Source organism: Brachyhypopomus gauderio, chromosome 11, assembly GCF_052324685.1.
Source record: "Brachyhypopomus gauderio isolate BG-103 chromosome 11, BGAUD_0.2, whole genome shotgun sequence".
Lineage (NCBI taxonomy): Eukaryota > Metazoa > Chordata > Actinopteri > Gymnotiformes > Hypopomidae > Brachyhypopomus > Brachyhypopomus gauderio.
The window spans coordinates 19,244,373-19,256,650 of NC_135221.1; the positions used below are offsets into that span (position 1 = coordinate 19,244,373).

At 46.0% G+C, this 12,278-nt stretch overlaps 1 protein-coding gene across 1 annotated transcript in view; it reads right to left on the minus strand.

Annotated features, from left to right (window-relative positions):
• Positions 1-8,109, minus strand: part of LOC143526571 (cytosolic carboxypeptidase 4-like) — a 70,211-nt gene extending 62,102 nt beyond the window's left edge. The window contains 1 exon segment of the mRNA XM_077021044.1: positions 7,861-8,109. Coding sequence (XP_076877159.1) covers positions 7,861-7,951 — 91 coding nt within the window. The 5' untranslated portion in view covers positions 7,952-8,109.
• Between the last annotated feature and the right edge of the window lie 4,169 nt (positions 8,110-12,278).

Consider the following 12,278-nt stretch of genomic DNA (forward strand, 5'->3'; position numbering starts at 1 on the left):
GTCCAGACTCTTCTCCCAGTCCAGACCCTTCTCTCAGTCCAGACCCTTCTCTCAGTCCAGACTCTTCTCCCAGTCCAGACCCTTCTCTCAGTCCAGACCCTTCTCTCAGTCCAGACCCTTCTCCCAGTACAGACTCTTCTCCCAGTCCAGACCCTTCTCCCAGTCCAGACTCTTCTCCCAGTCCAGACCCTTCTCCCAGTCCAGACTCTTCTCCCAGTCCAGACTCTTCTCCCAGTCCAGACTCCATCTCCTTCTCCATTAAGGGTTAGTAAATAGAGGAAGAATCAAGCACACCTCATGCTGCTGACAGTCAGTTAAAAATATCACACTAAGCATCTGTTCCTCTTGTTGCCTGTTTTTGTGGCCCAGAGGAAGCACTTTTGGAAGTGGCCATTTGGAAACATGAGAAACCTTTACCCACTCCCACCTCGGACTCTAAACAGGGTTTAAGATTAAGGGTATGGGTGTACCCTTACAGGGTTTATGATTAAGGGTACGGTTGTACTCTTACAAGAATTCGGATTAAGGGTATGGGTATACTCTTACAGGGTTTATGATTAATGGTATGGGTGTACCCCTACAGGGTTTTTGATTAAGGGTATGGGTGTACCCTTACAGGGTTTATGATTAAGGGAATGGGTGTATCCTTACAGGCTTTATAATTAAGGGCATGGGTGTATCCTTACAGGCTTTATAATTAAGGGTATGGGTGTATCTTTACAGGGTTTATAATAAAGGGTTTGGGTGTATCTTTACAGGGTTTATGATTAAGGGCAAGGGTTACAGTTAGGTGTGCAGGCAGATAATCTGCAGAGATGACTGGCTTACGTTAGGGGGTGGAACAGGTCACACATGACCATAATGCTACGGTGAGGTCAGACTGGATGAACATGTACACCTTGCATTTAATTCCCTCTACAACAAGCCAGTGGATCATAGGTTCCCACTTGTAGTCCTTTGCTGTGTTTTCCAGTGAATGCCTGCAGCTCTGTGGGAGGTGTCAGTCATCCAGCGGCTGTAACTTGAGTGATGGTGTGAACGCAGGATGGCATGATGGAGGAGGGTGTTGGGCACGGCTGAAATAGTACGGGCTTCGGCAGAGTGAAACCTGACCTCATCCTGACCCAAGGGTCCTGGGGGGGACCCAGAGAGCTGAGTCTCTGCTCCAACAGCTCTCTGAACCATCAGATACCAAACTCACAGGGAGACAAGGAGCAGAAAGGAACAAGAGCAGAGAGATACAGCAGGGAGCAGGAGAGAGAGAGAAGAGAGAGAGAAAGATGAGGAGAGAGAAAGGAGGAAAAAGAGAGGAAGAGACAGAGATTGAGGGAGGAGGAGAAAGAGAGGAGAGAGAGAGGAGCAGAGAGATAGAATGGAGGAGATTGAGAGCGAGAGAGAGATAGATAGAGAGATGGAGAGAGAGAGAGAGAGAGAGAGAGAGAGAGAGAGAGATGACACAGCAGTCTGGCTTATCCAGAAATAACGGCATCTGCTTCTGTGATGAGAAATACAAGACAACAGCAGCGCTTAGCAACAGTTCCCACCAAACACCCACACCCACAGTAACAGTGGTGGGCAGCCATAATGCTTCACTGGGGCTTCATCCCCACTCTTCATGGGCTCTAGAGCTGCGGCCCCTCCGCTCTGCTACTGCATCTGTGAGATCAGCACCAACACACCTGCTCCACCTGCTCAGAGTGATCAGCTCCAACACACCTACTCCACCTGCTCAGAGAGTGATCAGCTCCAACACACCTACTCCACTTGCTCAGAGTGATCAGCTCCAACACACCTGCTCCACCTGCTCAGAGTGATCAGCTCCAACACACCTACTCCACCTGCTCAGAGAGTGATCAGCTCCAACACACCTGCTCCACCTGCTCAGAGTGATCAGCTCCAATACACCTACTCCACCTGCTCAGAGAGTGATCAGCTCCAACACACCTACTCCACCTGTTCAGAGTGATCAGCTCCAATACACCTACTCCACCTGCTCAGAGAGTGATCAGCTCCAACACACCTACTCCACCTGCTCAGAGAGTGATCAACTCCAACACACCTACTCCACCTGCTCAGAGAGTGATCAGCTCCAATACACCTACTCCACCTGCTCAGAGTGATCAGCTCCAACACACCTACTCCACCTGCTCAGAGAGTGATCAGCTCCAACACACCTACTCCACCTGCTCAGAGTGATCAGCTCCAACACACCTGCTCCACGTGCTCAGAGTGATCAGCTCCAACACACCTACTCCACCTGCTCAGAGAGTGATCAGCTCCAACACACCTGCTCCACCTGCTCAGAGTGATCAGCTCCAATACACCTACTCCACCTGCTCAGAGAGTGATCAGCTCCAACACACCTACTCCACCTGTTCAGAGTGATCAGCTCCAATACACCTACTCCACCTGCTCAGAGAGTGATCAGCTCCAACACACCTACTCCACCTGCTCAGAGAGTGATCAACTCCAACACACCTACTCCACCTGCTCAGAGAGTGATCAGCTCCAATACACCTACTCCACCTGCTCAGAGAGTGATCAACTCCAACACACCTACTCCACCTGCTCAGAGAGTGATTAGCTCCAACACACCTACTCCACCTGCTCAGAGAGTGATCAGCTCCAACACACCTACTCCACCTGTTCAGAGTGATCAGCTCCAACACACCTACTCCACCTGCTCAGAGAGTGATCAGCTCCAACACACCTACTCCACCTGCTCAGAGTGATCAGCTCCAACACACCTACTCCACCTGTTCAGAGTGATCAGCTCCAACACACCTACTCCACCTGCTCAGAGTGATCAGCTCCAACACACCTACTCCACCTGCTCAGAGAGTGATCAACTCCAACACAGCTCCAACACACCTACTCCACCTGCTCAGAGAGTGATCAGCTCCAACACACCTACTCCACCTGTTCAGAGTGATCAGCTCCAACACACCTACTCCACCTGCTCAGAGAGTGATCAGCTCCAACACACCTGCTCCACCTGCTCAGAGTGATCAGCTCCAATACACCTACTCCACCTGCTCAGAGAGTGATCAGCTCCAACACACCTACTCCACCTGTTCAGAGTGATCAGCTCCAATACACCTACTCCACCTGCTCAGAGAGTGATCAGCTCCAACACACCTACTCCACCTGCTCAGAGAGTGATCAACTCCAACACACCTACTCCACCTGCTCAGAGAGTGATCAGCTCCAATACACCTACTCCACCTGCTCAGAGAGTGATCAACTCCAACACACCTACTCCACCTGCTCAGAGAGTGATCAGCTCCAACACACCTACTCCACCTGCTCAGAGAGTGATCAGCTCCAACACACCTACTCCACCTGTTCAGAGTGATCAGCTCCAACACACCTACTCCACCTGCTCAGAGAGTGATCAGCTCCAACACACCTACTCCACCTGTTCAGAGTGATCAGCTCCAACACACCTACTCCACCTGCTCAGAGAGTGATCAGCTCCAACACACCTACTCCACCTGCTCAGAGTGATCAGCTCCAACACACCTACTCCACCTGTTCAGAGTGATCAGCTCCAACACACCTACTCCACCTGCTCAGAGTGATCAGCTCCAACACACCTACTCCACCTGCTCAGAGAGTGATCAACTCCAACACACCTGCTCCACCTGCTCAGAGAGTGATCAGCTCCAACACACCTACTCCACCTGCTCAGAGAGTGATCAGCTCCAACACACCTACTCCACCTGTTCAGAGTGATCAGCTCCAACACACCTACTCCACCTGCTCAGAGAGTGATCAGCTCCAACACACCTGCTCCACCTGCTCAGAGTGATCAGCTCCAACACACCTACTCCACCTGTTCAGAGAGTGATCAGCTCCAACACACCTACTCCACCTGTTCAGAGTGATCAGCTCCAACACACCTACTCCACCTGCTCAGAGAGTGATCAGCTCCAACACACCTACTCCACCTGCTCAGAGTGATCAGCTCCAACACACCTACTCCACCTGCTCAGAGAGTGATCAACTCCAACACACCTGCTCCACCTGCTCAGAGTGATCAGCTCCAACACACCTACTCCACCTGCTCAGAGAGTGATCAACTCCAACACACCTACTCCACCTGTTCAGAGAGTGATCAGCTCCAATACACCTACTCCACCTGCTCAGAGAGTGATCAACTCCAACACACCTACTCCACCTGCTCAGAGAGTGATCAGCTCCAACACACCTACTCCACCTGTTCAGAGAGTGATCAGCTCCAATACACCTACTCCACCTGCTCAGAGAGTGATCAGCTCCAATACACCTACTCCACCTGCTCAGAGAGTGATCAGCTCCAACACACCTACTCCACCTGCTCAGAGAGTGATCAGATCCAACACACCTGCTCCACCTGTTCAGAGAGTGATCAGCTCCAATACACCTACTCCACCTGCTCAGAGAGTGATCAACTCCAACACACCTACTCCACCTGCTCAGAGTGATCAGCTCCAACACACCTACTCCAAACACACCCATGCAGTGCAGATGGTTGTGTAGCGTGATAAAGCGCACCAGAGTAACTGTGTGACGGAGACATTCCTAAAAGGTCAACACTTCAGACAAAACCAATGCCTCCCTTAGTTTCTTTAATCACATTTAATTGGCTAACAGCTGCAATGGAAAGAAACAGGATTAACCAATCAATACAAGAGATGGAACTTATAATTGTAAACAAAATTAGCGTTTAATTCTGCCTGTACGTGGCTGTGAGATTTCATTCAGAGATTTTCCTTGCCCCCAATTAAATGACTCCCTGGCTGATCATGTGTGTCTGAACAGGAGAGGCAGGACTCAGGGGCAGCAGGGCAGTTTGACCTTTGTCCTGCCCTGATACTCAGCAGGTTGCTCTGAGCATCTCCACGGTGACAGGGAAGTCCTCCTTCTATCTACTAACAAAGAGGTAGCCTAGCAACCTAACACACAAGGACCACAGAACCCATATGAGGACGTGACACCTACACCAGCGTCTCAGCTTTGTGGAAACACATTAACAGGAGCAGCAATTCAAGAAGAAGATAAAACATGGACATACCACACACTCCTTTGAGAGACCCAGATACCTTTATGAAATCTAGTTCACATGTGCGTAATAACAACAAAAACCTATATATGAAAATGTACATAAATAAATACACATACATACCTATAGATATAAATATACATATAAATATATACAGAAATAAATATACATGTGAAACAAGATACAGACCCATCAACACGCAATAAATGTGTCACACAACTGCCATTGGCTCTGGTCCTCTGCACTGGACGCAAAGGATGAAACAGAACGTGAACAGAAACAGCTCTTAGACACGTGGTTTGCTACCGCCCTCTTCTGGTGACAACCAGGTATAATAGAGAGAGAGAGATTTAATATATTTAGTGATATTACCAATTTGGGTGTTTGTTTATTGTAATATAGTGTCATATTTTACAGTTTTATTATTTTGTTACTTATGACTAAAGAAGACCATTATAATCACTTATTTCTACAGAGCATGTTAAACTCCAAGCTATTTGCTTAGGTGAAATTGTACCTTATGTTTGCAAATAGTTTAATAAAGAGAGAGACAGAGACGGGAGGTGGTAGCTGTCAGGGGAGTTCTGCAGGTAAAATGTCAACTGTCTGCAGTTGTAGTTATTATGTTAAAGAAAGATAAACCTTTTAAACTGATTTATATGCTAATGACTGCAGAGGTAGGAAGTGTATGCGTATATGAAAACAAACTTAAGATGGGTTTCAGCAACCAGCTGCCTGATATGAGCAGGGCAGTACATTAACGCAGACAGGCAGGCACTCGGGCAGGGCTGTCACAGCCAGCAGGGCGGCGCTGGGCTCACAGGGATATGGGGTTTCCACCGTCCTGTCATCGGGGGCCAGCAGACTTTATTTACTGAAGAGACGACCTGTGGCACCTTCTCCCAGCTGCTTTTAGGGGATTAGTCTGTACTAACCACCATGTGTGAGTGACATGAGAGGACCGTTACACACGCCGCATAAACACACTCACGTCATCTGCACAACATCACACCATGAACATTCGCTGTCTGTGCTGCTAGAGATTAAAGCAGGTTAGATCTCCCATGCGAGTCCTAATAAAAGCCACGTTTGCTAATTGCTTGGACTCCGTAAAAGCATGTCACACTTTTAATTGCTGCTCTGTTGAAATGGTGTGTGTGCCACTCTGCCTTGGAGCTCACGTGTCGGGTTTAGGTCATCCAGGCACCAGAGGGCAGCATAGGTCACTGTTTGTGTGTTTCCTCGAGGTTTCTCAGGCGCAAAATGCCTTAAAGGAAATAAAATCGAAGCAGCCTTAACACAACAGCCATGCTGATGTTGACCCCACGCTGATGTTGACCCCACGCTGACGTTGACCCCACGCTGACGTTGACCCCATGCTGATTCTAACAGTTTCCTGAGCTGCATATGAGAAAAGACTGTGTTTAATAAAGGCACACATTCACACACCAGTATGATACAGATGTGATTCAACACTCAATCATTCATTTGGCTGACCTTCTTTACAGGAATGAGTGTGTGTGTGTGTGTGTGTGTGTGTGTGTGTGTGTGTGTGTGTGTGTGTGTGTGTGTGTGTGTGTGTGTGTGTGTGTGTGTGTGTGTGTGTGTTTAACTAGGAATCAAATCCATGACAGTGGTCTAGCATGTCTTCTGCTCTCCCCAGCATGCTAACAGAGGCCTGAAGGTTGGAGATGGACAATAGTGTGAGGACAGTGTCTCACATCAAGCCTAGCGCTGTATTCTACCTCTGATGAACCCCTAATAATACCAGCACCCCTTGTGTACACACACACACACACACACTTCCATGCTTCCAAGTACTTCCATAAATTTATTTTGAAAATCCATCTGGCCATGAAGTACGGTGCATACCTTTCCTCAGCACGTTATACGGTTTCACTGAGAGCTGCGCTGCGTCTAAATGCGGCCCTGCTAAACCACATGGGGCTCAGCTGGGCAGACGTTGTGCCACAGCACCATCGTCGGTACACGCCGTCTCCCCTCGGAGTGACCCAGACTACCCCATCGCCAGCCTCACGCGCCGTGCTGGACATTTTATACCAAAGAAACCTTGGGTCATAATTATAATTACACCAGCTCTAGTCTCCCATGACCCATTTACTGACATCACTCCATACCAGCAACTAAAAACCTATGACAAGCTGGGAATAGAAATTACCAACAATTTTTAAAAAGCAATTATAAAACGATTGCCTAGCAGTACATGGAGGCACTGAGTAACTACGGGCTGATAGACGTGATGTGTCTGTTCTGTCCACACGCATGCACAGGGTTAGAGTGCTTCAAGGGCAACGTGAGAGTAAAAGGTCACATTAACATTCTGACTGTTGACCTAGACGGGCACGTCTCAGCGGGACAGGCACCTCTCTGCAGGACAGGCACATCTCAGTGGGACAGGCATGTCTCAGCGGGACATTCACCTCTCTGCAGGACAGGCACATCTCAGTGGGACAGGCATGTCTCAGCGGGACATTCACCTCTCTGCAGGACAGGCACATCTCAGTGAGACAGGCACCTCTCTGCAGGACAGGCACATCTCTTCAGGACGGCCATGTCTCTGCTGGTGAGGTAATGCTGCTTTTGGGTATCAGCTAGGTGTTACAACGTTTGGTTAAAATAATGTTTCCATTGAATCTGTGTTGAAGACTAGCCTGACCTTTCTTCATTACACTGCTGTGGTGATTTATTATATTTAATAATGATGATCAGACATATTACAGCCAACACCCTCGATGCAGGGCTGCATGAGGGTCAAGCCCCCTCCGCAAGAACAGCGCCAAGTCACACATACTCACAGGCTAAGTGCTGTCTCAGCTTGCGAAACAAAGATGCCTTGCAAAATCTCCATGTTGGAGCAGCTTGGGCAGTCATGGCATCGTCAGACATGTCAGAGTCACAAGCTCCAAAGTCCAGGTTGGCACTTGGAACTGAGAAGGTTAATGGAGAGAAGCAGCCTCAACCCTGGTCTTCCTGTCTGGCTACACCGTGATGTTTAAACTGCACAGGAAACTCCTGCTGTGTAACAGCTCTCAAACCGCGAGATTGTAGTGCCTTGTGAAACGTGTTACGGCTCATACTTGACCATCGGGTGGAAAATGCCCGCCCCACTGACGTCAGCGTTTTACTTTGATTTGCATATGATAAAGTTCTATTTGCTGTTGCTGGCCTTGGACTAAAACTTATGGACATGGTTTAATCCCAGCAGCATTGCAGGCTATTTTGGGAGTGAGGCGTCACGATTATCGGATGAGGGGTCTCCTCTGTCCTCTCCAGCCTTTAGCTCTGGGGTGAATGCTTAACATAGATTCTGATGCTGATTTGCTAATTGCATGTTTTCATCACAGCTATCGTTCACAATGTCACCCCTGCGTGGATCTTTGACACTCCCACATTCAGCTCAGTCCCAGAGTAAACGGAGAATCCCGCTTGATGAGATATGGCCTGGTGGAGGTCTGGGGTGTGTTGGAGCATGGTGACTCCGGTAGTGCCCAGAACGGACCACAGTGCTCACTCTTACACCTACACCACGCTTCAAAAAACTGCTTTTATTCTTCTGGCGTTGTTATTTCACTGACAAATGTTTTACAAATCTCAAAAGTTCATCATTTGTTCACCATTCTACAATTGTTGTGTTTTATTACATTGTACATACCAAAAAGCATTGCAAATGTAAAAGCCCATTAAATTATAACTCATAGGTCCATCCAAAACTATATAGACTCAATAAATAAATTAGTGTAGAAGAGGATTGAGTTCAGGTTAGGGACAGAATAGTTTACATATGAAATTAAGGCATGTTAACAACAGTGGCTTTATTTCCACACAGAGAAGGGGCAAGGGGATGACTCCATGTGCAATTATGCCTCATAGAATTATATACAGTGTGTACACTTAAGACACGTAGATACGAGTCACATTCAAAGGCTGTCCCCGTCTGAAGATAAAGCCAGTTTCTCAGGGGTTGAGATTAGATATGAGTGACGTTACAAACTCCTCACTGCTGATCTTAATTACACAGAAGCTGCACTAAGGATTTGGCATTTAATACAGTATTACAGTTTCACGACCTGAGTGAAGAATCTTAATGACAGGACCATGTGTGTCTCAGGCCCTGCTCAGCAATCACCATCACCACATCTCCAAGTTTATTTGCAGTGAAACATTATTCTTGGGGTTCCGTCATTTCCTGTGCCCTCATTCCAGTTCTGTTTTTTGTCAGTCCATGTTATTTAAAGTGACGTTCATCACCATTTTTATTTGTGATCGGCCCAACCTTTCTGGGGAGTTTAGCACTGAGAACCTGACCCCTTCCACTTCTGACTCTGTGTATCATCACTAAGGCTTTCACAATTTTCAGAATCTCATTTTCTGTTACAAATGTCTATATTTGTTCTATAATAAAATAAAGAAACAGGTTTTCTATGTGTTGTGAATGAAGCTACAATTATTTTGTGCCTTTCTCAGAACCCACTGATGTTTTACAACTGATAGTTTCATCCAAAGCTATATAGGCACAATAAACAAGAGTTCAATCAACACACAGCTTTTACATCCAATCAACATACCAGAGAGAGAATAAATGAAGACACAATTCTATAGAGAATTTCTCAGAACCCAAGTCCACTTTATCCCCAGACATGGGGATAATGTAGAAACTCCACCCAGACATGGGACTGGTACCTGAGGGTCTGGTGCTGGAGCTAACACCACTATGGTGCAGCTTCACGTGTCTTGTGCATGAGTTTAGAAATGGCTGGTAGGCACTTCAGCAAATCTACCTGTGACGTTAACGTTTATTCTGAATGTGCTCTGAAAAAAATTATTTGAAGGGTTCAAATGTTTGCTCCACTGTGTCTAAACCAGATGTGTTAAATAATAGGAATTAACAATTAACTAGTTGAACAATGATAACCATAAACTACCAGGTACAACAGATACAGCCAACCCACAAGCAGAGTGGCGCAATACGTAAAGGGATTATGACATCAACATTCCCATCATCACAAAGGGCTCCCTCAGACCAATCACAGAAGAGCATTACCTTCACAGTACACACCGTGGATGGAGGGACAGTAAAACATAACGGGCTGGTACGTCTTTAGTCATATTTTGAAAGCCAGAACTACATTCAGGGCTTGATTTGAGGAGGGATGTGAGGAGATGCTAAACCCCTAGTTAACCCCCCACCTACGCTCGTAACACTCCTCTCCCTTTACCCCCTCTGTAACACTCAGTTCTCTTTACCCTCCCCCACCCCGTAACATTCATCTCCCTTTACCCCTCCGCAATACTCAGTTCTCTTTACCCCCCCCCCCCCCCCCCCCCCGTAACATTAATCTCCCTTTATTACCTCTATAACACTCAGTTCTCTTTACCCGCCCCCTCCCCTCCCCTCCTTAGTTGCCTTGGGCAAATCAGGATTTCTTCAGTTGAGACAACCATAGGGGCATTACAGATCTGTGATCTTCAAAAACATTAACCACCATTAACTAGTGGAGTTAATACCGTAAAACTGAAAATCAGTTTGTAGAAAGTTATGGTATTGTCTTAATAATTAATTAAATAAAAGGTAAAAATAGGCTCATATAAAAGTTATACTATCAGCTGTATCAAGATGAGAACAGCTACGCTGACCCTGATGGTTTATGGCAGTGATGTCAGTAATGCGTTATTCTATTCTGACCACTTTTTTCAGTAATCTTTTTTAGAGTAATCTAATGAGCTACTATTTCCAATTCAGTAATGAGATTAAAGTTACGTATCCAAGTAACTGTTACTATTTTTGTCATTTTCCTTAGCAAAACTATATATTTGTAAAACTATATATATCTTGCATTTTGGGTTGTGACGTCTGGCCTATGTGACAATTAAGGCATGTTTTCAGCATGAGGACAATTCACATTGTAACGTATTGATCAGGCAGACAAGGATCCAAGTGTGGATAACAGCCGCTTTTATTGAAACAGCAATCACAGAGCACTTGAACCGGCGAGATATTCCATTCAGGGTGTGTTGTGCAGGAGTGCTGTAAAAGTAGTCAGGACAGTCCAGGGTCACGCCGGTGAGACAGAAGCCAGGAGGTTCAGAGGGACTAGGCAGGGGACGAGGTCTAGGAGGAGAGCAGAGGTCGGTACACAGAAAGGCAGAAACACAGAGAGAACGCAACCCGGAAGAGAGAGGAGGAAGCTTAAATAGTTGCAAAGGGGGAGCAGCTTGCATTGATGTGCCATCCTGGATGAACTGCACTACCTGAGCAACTTCTGTGGGTTGCAGACACCACCTCGTGGGGAGAGAACTGACAAAATGCCAAAGTGACCAAAACATTAGCCAGAAAGGATGAGAACAGAAAAAGGTCTGTGGTCACTGGTCACCACCTGCAGATCCCCTCCTTTATAGGGGTGTCTTGCTGATTGCTTCTCATTTCTACCTGTTGTCTGTTACATTTGTACAACAGGAGGTGAAACTGATTCACAATCAGTGTTGCTTCCTAACTGAACAGGTTGGTTTCACAGAAGTGTGGTTGACCTGGACTTACATTGTGTTCCCTTTATTTTTTTTAGCAGTGTACTTTGCTTATGTATATTATATAAATAGTCTGATTGCAATAGGGGATCTGAAAGATTCACATTAATCCCCTTAATTAAATCTCTGTTCAGTAGAACACTGATAGATCAACTGTTTTGTGTACGCTTTAGTACAACTTTAAATAAATGTTAGACTAGACTGCCAGAACTGCCTAGTAAGCAGAACATTCTAGATAAATAATATAGAATAAAGTCATGTTTCTGTATGGTCCGATGACGTTCACGCCATGAGCTGCTTCAGTATGTGGGAGGGAAAGGGCACAGCTAGCAGAAACAGGTCTCTGACATGAGACTAGACGCGGGATTACCAAGTTCAGTTGATTTTGAAATCAGAAAACGATGCATTATACGTTTTCTTAACGATTAAGCTTTATTCAATGTAAAATGCAGAAAATAAAGATGAGAAGATATGAATTATAGTTAGTAACTGAGATAACAGAGATTAGATTAGCTGTCACTAGCTAACGGCTAACCTCAAATAAATTAAATAAAATAACAAACAAAAAAAAAACTTTGTTAAAAAATGTTTGTTAACAAAAAAATATTAAAGAAATATTACAGGTTTAGCATGCGGTTGTGTTTTGATTTGTAAGTGTTAAAACTGCACAAAAACATAATTATGTCTGTTT